General features: G+C 41.3%; 1 protein-coding gene across 1 annotated transcript in view; it reads right to left on the bottom strand.

Annotated features, from left to right (window-relative positions):
- LOC117222457 (uncharacterized) overlaps window positions 1-13928 on the bottom strand; it is a 316385-nt gene extending 302457 nt beyond the window's left edge. The window contains exon 1 of the mRNA XM_033474154.2: window positions 10203-13928. Coding sequence (XP_033330045.2) covers window positions 10203-11463 — 1261 coding nt within the window. The 5' untranslated portion in view covers window positions 11464-13928. The remainder of the gene's footprint in view (window positions 1-10202) is intronic.
- Between the last annotated feature and the right edge of the window lie 2797 nt (window positions 13929-16725).

The raw sequence follows: 16725 nt of genomic DNA, 5'->3' as shown, positions 1-16725 counted from the left end.
ATTATAAAAATCAGAGAAATATTATTAATAATTATTAATATTATTATTAATTATATTTACTGGTGAACATGACAGTGACGCACAGTCTACTTACATTAAACGAATGCTCTATTATGGACTGGTTTCACTGAAGAATGGTATTAAATTCTTTAACCGTGTTTGTATTCTTGCAACAAAATTTCGACGACCAAAATGAAAAATCAGAGGAAGATGTAGTAAATCGCAAAACGCGTTGCTCCATATCCTGAATTAAGACACGAGCAACGTTAATTACTACAACGACTACTAAACATATATGTTTCGTAGAATCGACGTTGAACTATGAATTCAATCAATTACTTATTGGTATACATGACACTAATGCTCAGTATACTTTTATTAACGCGTTAAGCGCTAAGCCTGTTTTGTCTTCCTCTCCGTTTAATCCGCGTCATGTGATTCTGCGAAACCCGCGAATACTGCGTCTCAATAATTCTCGTTAAAATTTCTTTTGATATGGATCCTATTCCCTATTTCTTAATTGTACAGCATCAGTTATCGGTAATTGACGAGATCCGAATGGAAAATACAGTGTGAGTCACCGGTGACTATCATGGCGCTTAATGTGTTAAACGGATACTCTAATACGGACTCAATCAACTATACTAGTACTAAATCCTTTAATTGCGCTCGTACTTTGGCTGGGAAACTTTAATGAACGAAATGAAAAAAATAGCAGAAACGCACAGAAAGCATTGCAGTAAATTCGAAACCCTCCTCGTCCTGTTTCCCGGACGCAAGACAAGTAACAACATTAATTCAAAAATTATTGTCGATTAAACGCAACCGTTGCAGTATAGTTTAAGTGATATATTAAACGATCGTTAGAAGCAGAAACGATTGCGAATGACGATGATCGGAAGTAAAACGTTGGTACCTCCTCGATCCCGATCGTAATGAACGGTCTCTCGGCGTTGTCGGTCGAAGCGTTTGTACTTCTTCGCTTGTTCGTCACATCTTAGTGGCATAATCGTGCAGTGAAACACGAACGGACGTAATATTCGGACGCTCGAAAAATTTCCATTAACGCTCGAATTGCTCAATCCGCCCGGCAGTCGAAACTAGCCGATCGTCGAACTAGTTTCGCGAGACGGTTTTCGCTCGCAATTAAATCATCTCGAAACACGAGGAACTAACTCTCCGGCGAACATCATAATCATAGCATTTCCATGAATATTTATGAGGAACAAGCACGTCTCGTGTAACAATTTATTTTTAATCGGCAAATATTTATTAACGGGACACGCTCGATAAAGTTTTCCGTCGAGGGAAAAAGGAAACGGCCGGTTTAATTGGTTAGTGCCGATACCGAGAGCTCCTAGTGCCACTGACGTTGATGCAGCATTGCCCTTACGCTTGATGGATCTGGCTGTCAAGGTGAAGGAATTCAAGGATTTAATAACCAATGGAATTAATCGACCCGCCGGCTTTTCCAGCGATCATCTAGGCCAGCGAAAATCGATTTCACTGGAAACACGCTCCTCGTGAGCTGCCGAAACCGCAGTTTCAACGGGGCATTCTAGTGCGAACTTTTGAAAATATCATTTCCTTTTTGCATATTCTTTATTCTTTATTATTCTTTATTTAAAATTTTGAGTACGCATTTAGTATATGCCCGACAACATGCCAGACAACTAATATTATTATACTAATATTATATATATTATAATATATATATAATATATATAATATTATATATATATTTATTTAATAATAATATTAGTATTATATATATTATAATATATATAATATTATATATATATTTATTTAATAATAATATTAGTATTATATATATTATACTAATATTATTATTAATTTATTTTTTTTCTATTCTTTAGGACTCCGAAGTTTAATGAAACGGAAAAATCGATAATCGAATTTTAAAGTACAGTAAATTCTCCTGAATTTTCCTTCAGCTTGTAAACAAAACTTTTATTTATAATTTAGGAAGAAGTGATACGATTTCATACGAATTACGATACGATTTCATACTAATTAAAGAACTTTCACGTTTTTTTTAATTTCAGACCAGCAGTCTTTCGCAACAATATTAGATGAATCGGAACAATAATCTTTCAAAGATGAAAGTTTGAAGGAAAGAGTTTTACTCGGAGCAAATTGCTCCAATGATTTCTTAAAACAATGTCTTTCATTTTATCCGATTAAGATAAATCGATAAGTTGGTTAAATCGTTTCTGATATGATTTGTGGTACACCGCAAATCAGCAACCTTGTGATCAGCGAACATGCAACAATTATAATGCATTGCCGGTATCATGGGCTTGTTGTACGTCTTCGTCCCAGAATCTTCCATTTTCAGCGGAACGAGTATGCTGCTTAAATTTCCAATAATTCTGCGGGAACCAGACTAACCAATTACTAATTTGATTAACCCGGCAATAAAGTACAAATATAATTAGCACTCATAAATGTGTCGCCGTTGCTTTCCGCAGATTTGCGAAACGCCTTTAACGCGCGAAATCCACAAGGTGTAAAACCATTTACGTGTAATTCAGTTGGTTTAAAATTAAGGTTATATTTCATATTCTCTTTATACTTTATCATGAATGCTAATTGCATATAAAGCAATGATTTTAATTAACAGTGTAGATTTATGGCTGTAATTGTTAAGTTTTACAAAGTTGTATACGTTGATCTTAAAATTCACTTGAAATTAATTTTTTTTACAGGCTGGTTGGTTTTAAATTGAAATCTATTCATTATTATTTTATTTAGTATTTTCATTCGAATGAAAATCGACATTAGAATTTTCGAATTTAAGAACGTCTTCAATTAATTGATACAAATTTAATTTTCACCGATCCGATGAAGTACATTTATGTTACTTGACTGCGTGTAAAAGTTGCTGAATTTGTCGACGGAATTATCGAAATGAAGTCATCGATTTCTCAGCATCGGAAATCAGCTTACGCGTGGGTTTGATCCGCGACAGGAAAAAATTAAAACGACGCTCAAAGGATCATTTTATTTTCACCGGGGGTGGGGGGGGGGGAGGAAAGACACACGGCCCAAGCAAATCAAAATATAAGGTGTTAAAAACAACACCGGAAGAGTGTCGAAAATAGATCAGTTAGTCACTGAGTCAGGCAACGCGCGATCACTATTGGCAAGCGAGAAGTATTTTGGCAAGATATATACAAATGACAATTAAGTCGTTCGAAGAGACTGTGTTACATTATCGAACGAAGCACGAGGAAGAGGAAATTGTTAACAATAAAAAAGAAAACCGAAGTTTCGAACTACCTTCGAAACTTAGGATTATACCACACGTAATGTCTTCGACGAAAATAGTCGATTGTGCTTTTAATTACGTAACACAGGCATTGTCGTAGCTAATGGTTTAATTGTTAGTCATTTATCGTTGCAGTAAGATTATGGCATCGTAGAAGTATTGTCGCACGAATTGTGCGTCGCTCTTCGTGTTCTTACGTAAAACATCGACAAGAAGTTGAAGTTACAAGACTTTCTTCCCCGTCATCGTTAGGAAACTTATGCGAGTGTTTCGTGAAAGGGTACCGCCGCTATTATCGGAAACAAGGCCAAGAACTCTTGTTGGATCTGTGGGATTAGTAGATCGAATGTGTTAAAGGTATTATTATCCACGCCCGAATTGCGAAACGTGTACAATATTTTCCGTCATTTCTGTAACACCGTAAACGATACGGTGATTAGATATACTGTCTCAATCTGTTTTTAATTGCCACCTTGAATCGGAGGAAAAATTAACTCGATCAAAAGACTCGTTACTCAGAAATTTGCAGTGTTAGGTGAATATTTCTGCTGCTGTTTAATTAAGATAGATACAAATAATGATTACACAGAATTTCAGAAAAAGTCTGTGTATATTAACATTTATACATTTCTTTATACACAAAGAAATTGTAGGATAAATTGAATCCGTAATAAATTGTTGGTTAAATTAAATTCAAAATAAATTATTGGTTAAATTATAATAATATTAAATTGTTGGCTAAATTAAATTCAGAATAAATTGTTGGTTAAATTATAATAATATTAAATTGTTGGCTAAATTAAATTCAAAATAAATTGTTGGTTAAATTATAATAATATTAAATTGTTGGCTAAATTAAATTCAGAATAAATTGTTGGTTAAATTATATTAAAATTAAATTGTTGGCTAAATTAAATTCAGAATAAATTGTTGGTTAAATTATATTAAAATTAAATTGTTGTTTGAATAAAGTCTTTTGACAAGCATAGATCCGTATTATTTAATCGAAAACCTTCTTTTGTTATTATATTTTGAACACTGTTATACACGTATTGTTTATATTGACGTGTATTAATTTTCAAGACAGACAAAATAAATTAACTACTTTTATTCATCAACAATTTAATAACTGTTCAATACAGAATTCTTAAGTGGGTGTATTAAGATTAGGTGAAGGTCACTTCTTTCTATGATACAATCTTTTATCGACGATTCATTATAAATGTTTAATGCAATACACATTGCCAATTCAAAATATAAAATTCTCAATATTCTCAACAAATGCTATTCTTTATAAACCATCACTAAGTAAGATGATGCAGTAACTAATAGCCGGCAAAAATAAATAAAAAATTGGACATTAAAGAGAAATAAAACAATAATTTCATCTTTCTCGGTGAGAATTCGAAAATGTGAAGTGAAAAATGACAATAATAATTGTTACATTAAACTTTCTGCAATGAATGTTTCCAAATCAATTTTCGTGAACGCATAACAATTTGCATTCTATGAATTATGGCATACGGCAGAGAAAGGTTTCCTCGATCACAAGACTTGTTGCGCCAAGACCTTGTGTATCCATGTCTCGATCACGCCATGTTATCAAAAAAAGTCAAGTATAATACTCCCATGAGAACTTCCATACTAATTCCTTTTATCTTTGATTTACAGTAGGGTATGCTTAATTATAAACTGAAAGTAACTTTGATGTTGTTACCGATATCTAAACGAAAACTTAACAAAACATCGTATTTGTATATTTCTATTTTCTATTATTTCTCATATAAAAATATACAAATATAATGTTTTGTTCAATTCTTTTTAAATGTATAAGGTGTTTCAATTAAAGGAGACCACCAACAGCCCTTTGAATAATTATAAACTCAAAGTAACATTTTTACAGACATTTAAACAAAAACTAAGAAAGAAAATTGTATTTTTATATTTCTATATTACAAATAATAGAAAATAGAAATGTACAAAAATGATATATCGTTAGATATTTGTTTAAATATCACTAAAGGTGTAAAAGTTACTTCGAGTATGTAATTATTCACGCCAATATGTTTACGTAACGTTTAATTTGTTTCATATTACACGAATTCCTCTTCCAACGTTTGAAAATGACTACGACGAACGCTTTTGTTTATTCATTCTTCGTTCTTCGAGCACGAAATTAATAAACGTCGAATCGTCTGTGGAACTGTTCACGGTCAGAGGATTATGTCTGACTACGTTAGGTGAAGCGAATCGCGAGATTGTGACACGAGCGATCGCATAAACGAGACAGTGACACGATAGTTCACTAGTGCCGCTCAGGTATTCACCCTGGTTTCAAAAAAGAAACTTCGATCGGCTGACGTGAATTTAGAACCACTACCGACAGACTATTGACGCTTCAAATGTTAGTGCGGACTAGTTAAGAGCTACATGTACTAGGCAGCATATTCTTGGACCAGCTCTCTCGGCCCAGTCACAGTCCTGATCGCATTCTCCTGTTAATTTCGCCGATTCGATTAAGACCGCGCAACAAACACCCCTTCTTTCATCGATCCGTCCAAACGAACCACCGTCGAATGCTTAATTTTTCAATGACGATACATTCTTCACTTTTCCCAATCTTTAAAATTGACACCGGAAACCATTTCGATCAAACAACGCTAATAATAATTGCATTGCGGATTTTATGCGTTCATTACAAAAAATGAGATTACTAAGTTACTCCTGTTTTTTGCAACAATTATACAACAAAATAACATATATATATATATATAATATATAATAATAATATGTATATATATATTATATTTATGTTATTTTATAACATTGTTGCATTATTGTATAATTGTTGCAAAAAACAGGAGTAACTTAGTAATCTCATTTTTTATATATATATATAAAATAATAAAATAATATATATAAAATATATATAATATAAAATAACAGAAATATGATAAATCCGTTTAAACAAATCCTAACACCAGGCAATATTTTTCTCGACTAAACTTAATAACTGTTTCTAATAAATATCTTTTGATAAATTATGTTCATTAATTATCAACTTGTGATATGTCATGAATTTGTCCATTATCCAGTTATTGAACAAAATGGGAATATAATATACAAAATTGTAATAATATATTATACAAACAGTATAATTATATATTATACAAATAGTATAATAATATATTATGCATACAGTATAATTATACATTATACAAATAGTATAATAATATAGTATACAAAAGGTATAATAATATATTATATAAACAATATAATAATATATTATACAAACAGTATAATATACTAATTTGAAATAATTTTGAATAATTTTAATACATATTAAATGATCCAAAAACAGTTGCACATATCTTAATCTTCCCGTAGCATCCTCATAAGTCATTTACATGAACAATATATCTTTTGAAAATGATTTCGATAAAAGCTCCATTTAAATTCAACATGAAATATATCAACGAATACATTTGGAAGTAACATCGAATATAGGTTTTATTTAAAAGCAATATAGCACATTTGCAAGGACGGAGCCGATCAGTTTCGATCTCGAACATGAGCGAATAAACTTCTCGGCCTGTCCGAGTGTCTCGAATTCGCTTTCGCGAGACTCACGGACAAGTTCGCCGAGTTATCGGCGCAAGTTCCAGGCAATTCTTGCCCGATCCGTTGCACAGTGTGCGGGCGTCCAAATTCCCTAGTGGCATTATCTCGATCAGAGCGACTCGATGACGCACACCGGCTGCATGGAATGTCAGAATTCCACGATTCGATTCGTCTCGTATGCGCAATCATGGATGTTGGGGCATCGAACGTTCGAAGCGGAGTCTCGAAATAAGGTCAACGTCACATCGACGTAGTCGCGTCGACGACAACGGACCGGGACATTTAGTACATCTAACGATTAGGGTTGATGTTGGTTGCGAAACCGTTACCAAAAACTCGAGCACATCGCACGGAATTGACGTGCTTCTCCCTGAAAATGTTTCATTAAAAATTTTTTTAAATGATTGACGCGACTTCTCGGTCCGTAAGTTCGTGCGGTTTTAATTTCGATTTGAATTTCTCGCATGATAATTGGCTAACATTTGTGTCTCATACGTCATTCGATAGCTTTGGTTTTATCTTGCTGCACGATACTTTATTTATTCGTTTCGTACGAGTAATAAAGTGATTATCTTTTTGAGAACTATGGAGTGCGATGATTTTAATTAATTAAAAAATTAATATTATAATGTTATTAGAAACTATGATGTTTAAGTTTGCGTTGTAATCATTGTTTTTATTTTATTATTATTTTATTATTATTCTATTATTACTTTTTATTATTATTATGAATTTTTGTAGAGAAATTAAAAGGGCATTTTTAACCCGTTTATGCTGAATAAATAAGTCAGTGACTTGTAATTGCTGTAATAACTACTAATACTGTAATGTGACTTGTAATACTGTAATGACTACTAATATATATTGTTTTATAACAATGACAATAATGTATATGTTAGAACTTTGTATAATTTCTATAATAAAATGTACATATATGTACTAAACTTATAACTTTTTATTATAATATTAGATTGATCGGAATGTTCGTTTGAAATCTTCTGTATGAATTCGATGAAAAGAAATCTATGAAATATGAAACGGTTCGTTTGTAAAAAAAAGTTCATTAAAAAATGTCTCGTATTAAGAGTAATTGTAAAACAAAGAATCAGACCCAACTGATCCATTTAGTTTCAAGAATGAATTTTTTAAAGATTCTTTGATGAAAGTAGGAATTAAAAACGTTTTCTAACAAAAGTCTATGCCCAATCCGAATTGTGGAAAGATCTGTTGTACAGTGATATCCAGCGAGTCGACGCTGTATACGAACGTTTTATCAGCGAGTAGAACGAATGATAGATTGCGAGATCGAATGGAAAAATCTATGTTAGATTTCCGACGAAATCGAGCTACGCCCTTCCTCAGTTTGCCTAGATAAAATACGAAAAATGTGATCGTTGACCATTTATTTTTAGTATTCTGAATTTTTCGCAGCTTTAAAATTCGCGCAGTATAAGATTAAGAAAATCACACTTATCACGTTTTGCAACGTACTAATTTCAGATCTAAGTATTGAAAATCATTTGATATTTCATTATGATTAGGAAACTTTATAGATTTTTTCTTAAATACCTGTCTACTACTATCTATATATATATATATATATATATATTATTTGATATTTTAGTAGATAGATATTTAAGAAAAAATCTATAAAGTTTCCTAATCATAAAATTTGCGAGTATACGTCGTTTCTCACTTCGTCGAGTTCAATTTACCCAACAAAAGTTGTTGAATTAAATCTGAATTTTTTGGCTATTTTTTGGCTATCGTTGATTAATAGACTGCGGATTTGTATGAAATATAAAAGTTGCCTGCATTAACTGCAAGATACAGAAACAGCCTAGACATTTCTTTCATTCTATAACTATTTGATTCGGTCAAAAATAATGTGATAGACTATTTTTAAATTCTTTAAATGTTTCCACTGTTCCGTACTTGATCAACTCATTTTTGCCAGAAATGTATAAAATCCGCAGTCTATTGATTAAACACGACTGAAATATGAATAAACTAAAAATGATCCGTCTTATTTTTCCCTCTGAATTTAAACAAATGCTGCTTACAGCAAAAACACAGTAACTGTCGACAGTAAAAAAATATACAGAGAACAGCTGGTCGAGTGTTGGTTCGAAAAACAAATGTTCTAGACACTTGCGCGTAGGTCTAGAAATTTGAATTCAAGAATACCTCGTCTTTACGATTAACCCTGGCGATGATGGTCAAGAGAAACATTGAAGCATCGAAGAAAACAGTGTGGCACATCCACGCAACGCATACAGAACGTTTATGAATTTATAACGACGGAGTTGAATGACAATTGGTTCGACGGAGTCCCTGTTTATTCTTCGTTCGGATCGCGCGAGCCTCGACCGAAACGCGAACAAACAAGCCGTATTGTGCAAACAAAAAATCCTCGTAAACTGCGCGCGTGTTGCGCGAACTAATCGATCCTTCATCGCTTCGAGACCGCAGAAAATTTCTATTACTTCTATCACCGCTACACCTTTGCTCATCGATTAGCAAAAAGTCGGCACCGTGCAAACAGAAAATCTCGCACCGAAGGGTTTAGACCGCGCGCGAGTTTACGAGCTAATGGATCTTTCGACACTTAGCCGGACACCGCGGCTAAATTCTATTTTTCGCCTTGTTGCTGATCATCGAGCAATCGATTAACAAAGACGCGAACGAACAAGCGATTCTGTTTAACTAGAAAACCCTGTCCGAAGGGTGTAAACCTCGCGCAAGTTCGCGAGCTAATCGCTCCTGTATCGCTTAGCTGCCGCAGAACCACTTTGTCGGCCGTTGCTGTATCTCGATTGACAAAAAACCCGGAGAAACAAGCGACGCAGCGGAACCAGAAACTTCCGTGCCGAAAGGTACGAACCGCGCGCGAGTTCGCGAGCAAATCGGTACTTCGTCGCTTGCAAACCGCGGGGACTTTTATTTTTTTCGTGCGTTGCTGTACCTCGAATCGTCGATTCAGGATAAGGGAACGAAACGGAGGCCTGCCTATCTACGGAAAAATAAGAGAAAAACTGTACAAGCCGCGTCAATCTTGAACATCGATCAAACCTGAATCGAGGCATGCGGATGTGCGAGCCCAACAAAACGAAGAGGGTCAATCGTTCCAGTAGCAGTGGCGAGAGAGAGCGCGCGCTCACTCGCACGCTCGCTCGTGATCGCAGCGGCTCGCTCGCAGTTTCGCCCGATCTTGGGCTCGCAGTTACTCGCGTCTCTGTCGCGGTCAACACGGCTAATTAACAAAATGGAAATGATCACGTGTACTCACTGTAGTCGGACGTGTGGTCGTTGGATCCGTTGACCGTGCCGTCCGGCAAGATCTGAAGATGCCGATTCTTGATATACATCTGGATTTTTCGAGACGCGCCGGTAATGTGCGACAAATTGGCCGATCGTTCAGCTCTGACGCCGGTGTCACCCATTAAATCAACCGGCGCGGCACTCACTGCACTAATAACCGTGCCGATCGCCAGGACACTCAATCCGGTGCTGCTCGTTTTCGCACTGCCGTTGAACACACTCGATTTACGAAGACCGCACTGGCCGAACGTGACGAGGAACAGGAGAAAGGCCAACTGAAAGCACGAGGACCGGATGTTCGTGCACTCGCGTCTCTTCTTCTTCTTCTTCTTCCTCCTCGTTCTGGCCCGGGAACACCTCGCGGGCTCTTGCTCGTCCCCGAGGTCTTGGCGATCGGTCTGCTCGACCTTGGGTACGCGCGACACGCGTCTCCAGGAATTCGTACCGTCCGCTTCTTCTTCTTCTTCTTCTTCCTCCTCCCGCGCGTTCCTCTCTTCGGGAGCCAAGGACGGAAGCGTGCCGGTCGAGACGAGCTTTTCATAGGTCCGGCCCGTCCAAGCCCGAGGCTCGTTCGACTGACTAGAGAACAGCGATTCCCCTATTCGGGCAGAATCCGCGGCCCGAACCTGCGGCCAGTTCTCGGCCGAGAAGTCGCGTTTCGAGCAGCAGTGGCACCCTCGTTCCCCGTCCCGCGAATCCCCGACATCGTTGTCGCGTGTCCTCGACGGACCCCTTGGATATCTCCGGCTCGACCTCGTGTCCTTCACCGGGGACACGTTCCTGTGCCCCTGGAGCTCGTCGACGGCGACGGCGACGGCGATGGTGGTGGTGGTGGTGGTGGTGGCGATGTCGCGCAACCGGCGCTCCAACTGTTCCGGACAGGAAACATTCCGCCGAAGGTCTTTGGGATCGCAAGCTTCCGGCTCGTTGGCCTTCTTAGGAGGCTCGCCGAGCCTGCTGCGGGACTGCACGGTCTCTCGGGACCCTCTGAATCCGGAGGGGACTCGTCGGGGGATGAAGCCGGAGCAACGATGAAGCCGGCAGTTCACGGGTCCATCCTCGGTCGGATTGATCGGCGGTAGTCGGCGTACGATGGACGGTCGAACGGGTCTATTTTCGCGGCGCAGGGAAGACTCGGCGGAAGCTAAGGTTACGATCGGTATCGGGCAGACGGCACGGTAATCACAGTGCAGCACCCTTGGCCCGCCCGTGTCGATCTCAGCGGGCATGACGGTCTCATCCACACTCCTTTCCGAGCCCTCCTTCCGATCTACACGGCACCGTTCTCTTCTTGTTGGTTCCTTAATATCTCGTACACTTTCCTCGGCCGACGTTCGCGTTACTCGTTCCTCGGCTAGCTCGTTCCACTTCCTCCTCTTCCTCTTCTTTTTCCTCGTCCTTGTTTTCGTCGTCGCCGTGGTCGCGCGTCCCTTCCGATGATTTCGATCTTGTCTCGCTGGTCGCGTCCACGCGTTCGCCGATGAATCAAAACCACGGCACGCGATTCTTCGATTGGTCGTGCAGGCCGTCGCTGGTAAGGAGGAGACTATGCTCTACAATGGGAGTCCACCTCATCCTCGGTTAGTTTCGTGCCGCGTCGAGACACTGTTCTTGGACGGTTCCCGGTAGGCGACGATGATGCGGCAGCTGGTCCGCTGTTACCGTCCATGTACAGCGTTTTCGGTACTCTCGCATTATTGCACTGACCGCCTCGGCAGCCCCTCCGATCGCGACTAACCCGATCGTCCCCGTCCGATTAACCGACGACAACCGCTCGCACGGTGTCCCGTGGTCAACGCGAATCGGATCGCGCCAGTCAGAACGGCTTGTTTGCGAAAATAGGAAACCACGGAATTGGTTTACGAGGTAGCATCGAGGCGACGTTCGATGGATCCTGAATGCAAACGAGAGACCGGATCGCCGCCGTCGACTTCCTGTTGCCCGGTGGTATCTCGCCGAGGGTACTCGTCGCAACCGCGAACGATCCTGGACGAGGATCGGCCGCGACAATTCGGTATCCGCTAGAACGACGGCATTAGCGACATAGGAGGCGAGAGGATCGTTGCTCGCTCGCTTGCTCGTCTTTAATCGGTTTTGTTCAAGCACGCAGGTTGATGCTACCGATTACCTTCGTCGGCCTCGCTCTGTCCCTCTCTCTTAGTCCCTCTATCAATCGCAAGAACTTCTACCGACACGTTACTCGTACCGCCTTAACGGGTTTCGCTCTCTCTTTCTTTTTCCCTCTCTTCCCAGCATCACCGCCACCACCTCCTCCTCCTCCTCCTCCTCCTCCTATCCTCTTGTCTTTGTCTATATCACTGTTCCTCTTTCACTGACCGCCCTCCCCTCCCTCCCGCCAGCCGCGTGCCGTGGGAGCCGCGTATCCTTCCGGAGTCGCGGAGGGTCGTAATCACGCGCGGAGTTTCTTACGCGAAAATATTCGCGGGTCGAATCACTGCCACCACTTCTCACCACTGACCGCGGACCACGTAGACGACATTCGCGAAAACCCGCGCGCCGCTGGCTTTCCGGCCGCCAGCGAATCCTCCTCTTCTTCTTTTTCTTCTTCTTCTTCTTCTTCCTCTTCTTTCTCGCGCGAAACACAGAGAACGACCTCCTCCAATTTGTTGGCCGAGAGAGGAGAACACGTTCGTCACCGCGATGGAAAACACCTTGCGACGCTCGTGTGGTACGATGCTCCGCTGACAACCAACCACCGCGGGAGAGAGAGGAAGAGAAGAAGAGAGCCGTACGGGGAGAGAGGACGAGGAGAGAGACCGGAGAAGACTATGTTCCACTCCGAGCAGCTCCTCGCCGTGTGACACTCGATCGGTTCGAAGCGGTGTCGACCGGGTGAACCGCCGCCGCTGCCGCCGCGCCGCGCCGGTTGATCCCAACGATCCCGCACCCTCGGACGATTTCGCGAGACGATCGATCGGCGCCGACACCGATCAACCGCGCGTGGGGAAGAAAAATAGGGCAACAACAGCAACAAGAACAACAAGACCAACAACAACCAATAACAACAACAACGACGACGACGAAGAAGACGACGACGACGTGAACACTTGCGTGAAGAAAATTTGGCAAAACGATCACCGGTCGGTTGCGATCGATCTTGACCCGAGCTTCTTTATTTCGATCGGATTCCTCGGAACCAACGATCCAGTGCCGCGATCGCGATGTCTGTCGGTGTTGTTACGAGGTCGGGGGTAGTCCGGCAACTCCGGGGTTATCTGGTAGGTCGGATGGTGCCGGTGCGGCGTCCGAGAAACTACTGAACGAGTGCCGCGGTTCTCTTCTCCGGCTCGGTTCGGGCACGCTCTTCGGTTCGCTCTCGTAGAGAGATCGAACAGCAGACCGACACACCAGCACACGGGCCGGCAGCAGCCGAGAGTGAAACCAATACCAGCGCGCGGGGATCGACTCGACTCGCTACTCACACGGGCCCGCAGCATCCATCCCATCCCGCCTCGTAGTTGTAGTAGTAGCCGTCGTCCCGTTTCGTCCCGTTCCGCTTCATACCGTGTCGTCCCGGTTCCGTCCCATCCCAGAGCGACGCAGCACGCGACAGATCTGGATGCTCGCTCGCTCTCGTCCACTACCGCGCCACCACGACCACCACGCGCCTCTTCTTTTCCCTCTCTTCTTTCGCGCTGCTCTCCCCACCCTCCTTTCTACCTTCACCTCTCTCTCTCTCTCTCTCTCTCTCTCTCTCTCTCTCTCTCCCTCCCTCTCCTTCTCTCTCTTTCTCTCTCCTTCTCCTCCTCTCTCTCGCGCTCTCCCTCTTCCTCTCTCTCTTTCTCCTTCCGGCCTCTCGTCCTCTTCTCTTCGTCGCGCGCGCTCTTTCCGCGTGTCTCTCGTTGCCTCTTCTTCTCTACCCTATTTCCTCTTCTCCTTCCCGCCGACTATGCTACTTCTCGCTACCACCGTCTACCTTGCCTTCCGTCTCTCTCCCCCTCGGTAGCACAGTCTCTCCGTCCTCCCGCCGGATCCTATGTCTCTCTCGCTCCTTCTCCCTCTCTTTCTCCGTTCTCTCGTTACACCTCCTCTGCCTCACCTTTCTTCTTCTTCTTCTTCTTCTTCGCCTCTTCGTTTTCCTCTTTCCCGGTCAGTCCTGCCACTACTCCTCGGTGGCTCGTCAACGTGCTCCGTTCCCCCTGCACTGCTCGTTCACTCGATCTTTTCGCCCCTTATTAACACCGATCCGGCGTCTCTCTTTCTCTCTTCGAGTCTCCTTCTCTCTTACCCTATTTCTCTCTTTCTATATCTTCTTCCTCTATCCCCTTCTCTATCTCTTTCCTTCTCCACCTCCGTCCCTTTCCGTAGATCTCTCCGGCACGCCCCTACTCCGTGCACCAGTTCTCCAACCCCTCCTGTTTTTCGTCTATTTCCTCGAGGCGCGCTATTATTTTTCCCTGCCGCGCCTCTCGCGGCCGCTAGGAAGCCGCCGATCCCCGCTCGATAAAAGGAGCCCGCGATCTAGAGAAAGAGGAAGCGCGGTTAACAAGGCCACGAAGGACGCACGCGAACACCTGCAAACCCGCGAACAGATATCGTTCAGAAATCGCGACTTCCACGCGCGCCCGTGTCGCGATTTCTTCTACACTGTCTTCGGCGACGCCTCCACGCTCTTCGTCTTATTCTTCTTCGACTTCTTCTTCGACTTCTTCTTCCTTGTACTCCTCTTTTGCCACACGGTTCGATCGAGAACTATACCGTTTGCTCGCCTTTTCTCGCGAATTTATCTTACGTTCTCGTATCTTATTCCTTCACAACGTTCCCAGTCTTATTACTTCGATGTTCTTCTTTTTGATTATTTTCTCGCGCGTATTTTTTCTTACGCGTCTTCGCCTTTTCTTCGTACGTTTCTCCTCTCACCTTTTCTTACGATTATTCTTGCGAAGTTTTCTTATATTCTTGCTCTTATTTTCTCGACGTTTTTGTTCTGATCTTTTCGAGGATTTCTGTTCCTATTTTGTCGAAGTTCTTGTTCTTATATTTTCCTACATTCTTCTTCCCTTTTTATTACTTCCTTCTTTGTATTTTTTCTTACGTTCTTCTTCCTTTTTCGTACTTTATTCTACGTTTCTCTTATTTCTTTTTCCACTTCACAGTCTTCGTCTTCGTCTTTCCAGGCAGCTTCGGTTCCTTTTCTTCCAGCTACCCTTGCCGGCTCTGTTTCGCTAACGGGACAGGCTCGTGGCGTCTGTTCACGCCAACCAGCAACGCAAATCCAGGAGGCCACGATCGGCCGCGTCGCGCTTGAGTTCTCGTTTTCTTCGGCTCCTTCGTTTCCTTTTCATTCTTCCTTAAACACGAGCGAAAGCTCTATCGAGGTCAGCCGAGCGTACCTGTAAACAGTAACAAGGTCGTCCCTTAAATCTCCGCCGTGGAATGTTTCCGCGTTCGGCGCCTCCCGCGCTATTTCACGATAGAATCGGAGATGCTAAACATCGGAGAATACAGAATGCTGTTCGACGCTTCGCCGGCTTTACGACTCTATTATGGCCGTTTCGGAGTTCTCTCTTTGTAAACAGCGAGAGAATCGAATGGTACAGCGGAACCTCGGTTACACTGGAACAATTGGAGGGATTCGAGCGTAATAGAACAATTAATTAATTGATTAATATTAGGTCGTTCGGAAAGTTGTTTCGTTTCTCAAAAACATATTTCGTTTTGTAAGCTCGTTAAAGAAGCACGTGATTCAGCATTTTACGAATAAACGACGAGGCTTCTACGAGATAAGGTTTGGAAAATACCAGAAAAATGTCGGAAAGTTTTTTTTTATTTGAAACGTTAAAAAATTGTCTTTCATTTTCTCGTGCAAGAACGAAACAACTCTCTGAACGACCCGATAAAAATAATACAGATATTGAAAGTTTGAATAACTGAGAGTCTGCTGTATTTATATCACGAAACTTATTAAGTATTAGAAATGATTGCGTTCGAAAATATTTTAATAACACGAAATTAGAGGAGTTAATGATAAACTTTGGAATTCGAAATCTTTGCTATTTCGATTACTTTTTCAACACATTACAGTAGAACATTCTCACGATAATGGTCTCTTACTTGAACGCTATGAACTCCGCATAACTGATGGCAAATTGTTGCGTCACATCGATATCAACATTGTTATCATTACATCCTAGAGATGTTTACTGGAAACATATTTAGATAACATGTGTTTTATCACGATCCAGCCCTATCCGTAGCACGATCAGAACAGAATTTTAGCCACGAATATTTCGAAAAGTGAAATCTACGATGCGCACGTGTGAATTCGTTATTATTATGCTGTTATATATGTGTGAATGTATCACCTAGGTAAAATTTTTTGAAATAATTTTATAATGCGGTTCATATTACATGTATTGTACAAAATGTGTTACATATTAACATCAGAACCATCGAGCCCTAAGCACAACTGTTATTAAACTGAATTCAATTAATATACACTTATCCCTTAATTTACGCGTCACTTTTTT

The sequence above is a fragment of the Megalopta genalis genome, chromosome 5, assembly GCF_051020955.1.
Source record: "Megalopta genalis isolate 19385.01 chromosome 5, iyMegGena1_principal, whole genome shotgun sequence".
Lineage (NCBI taxonomy): Eukaryota > Metazoa > Arthropoda > Insecta > Hymenoptera > Halictidae > Megalopta > Megalopta genalis.
This window is presented reverse-complemented; position numbering and strand designations above follow the sequence as displayed.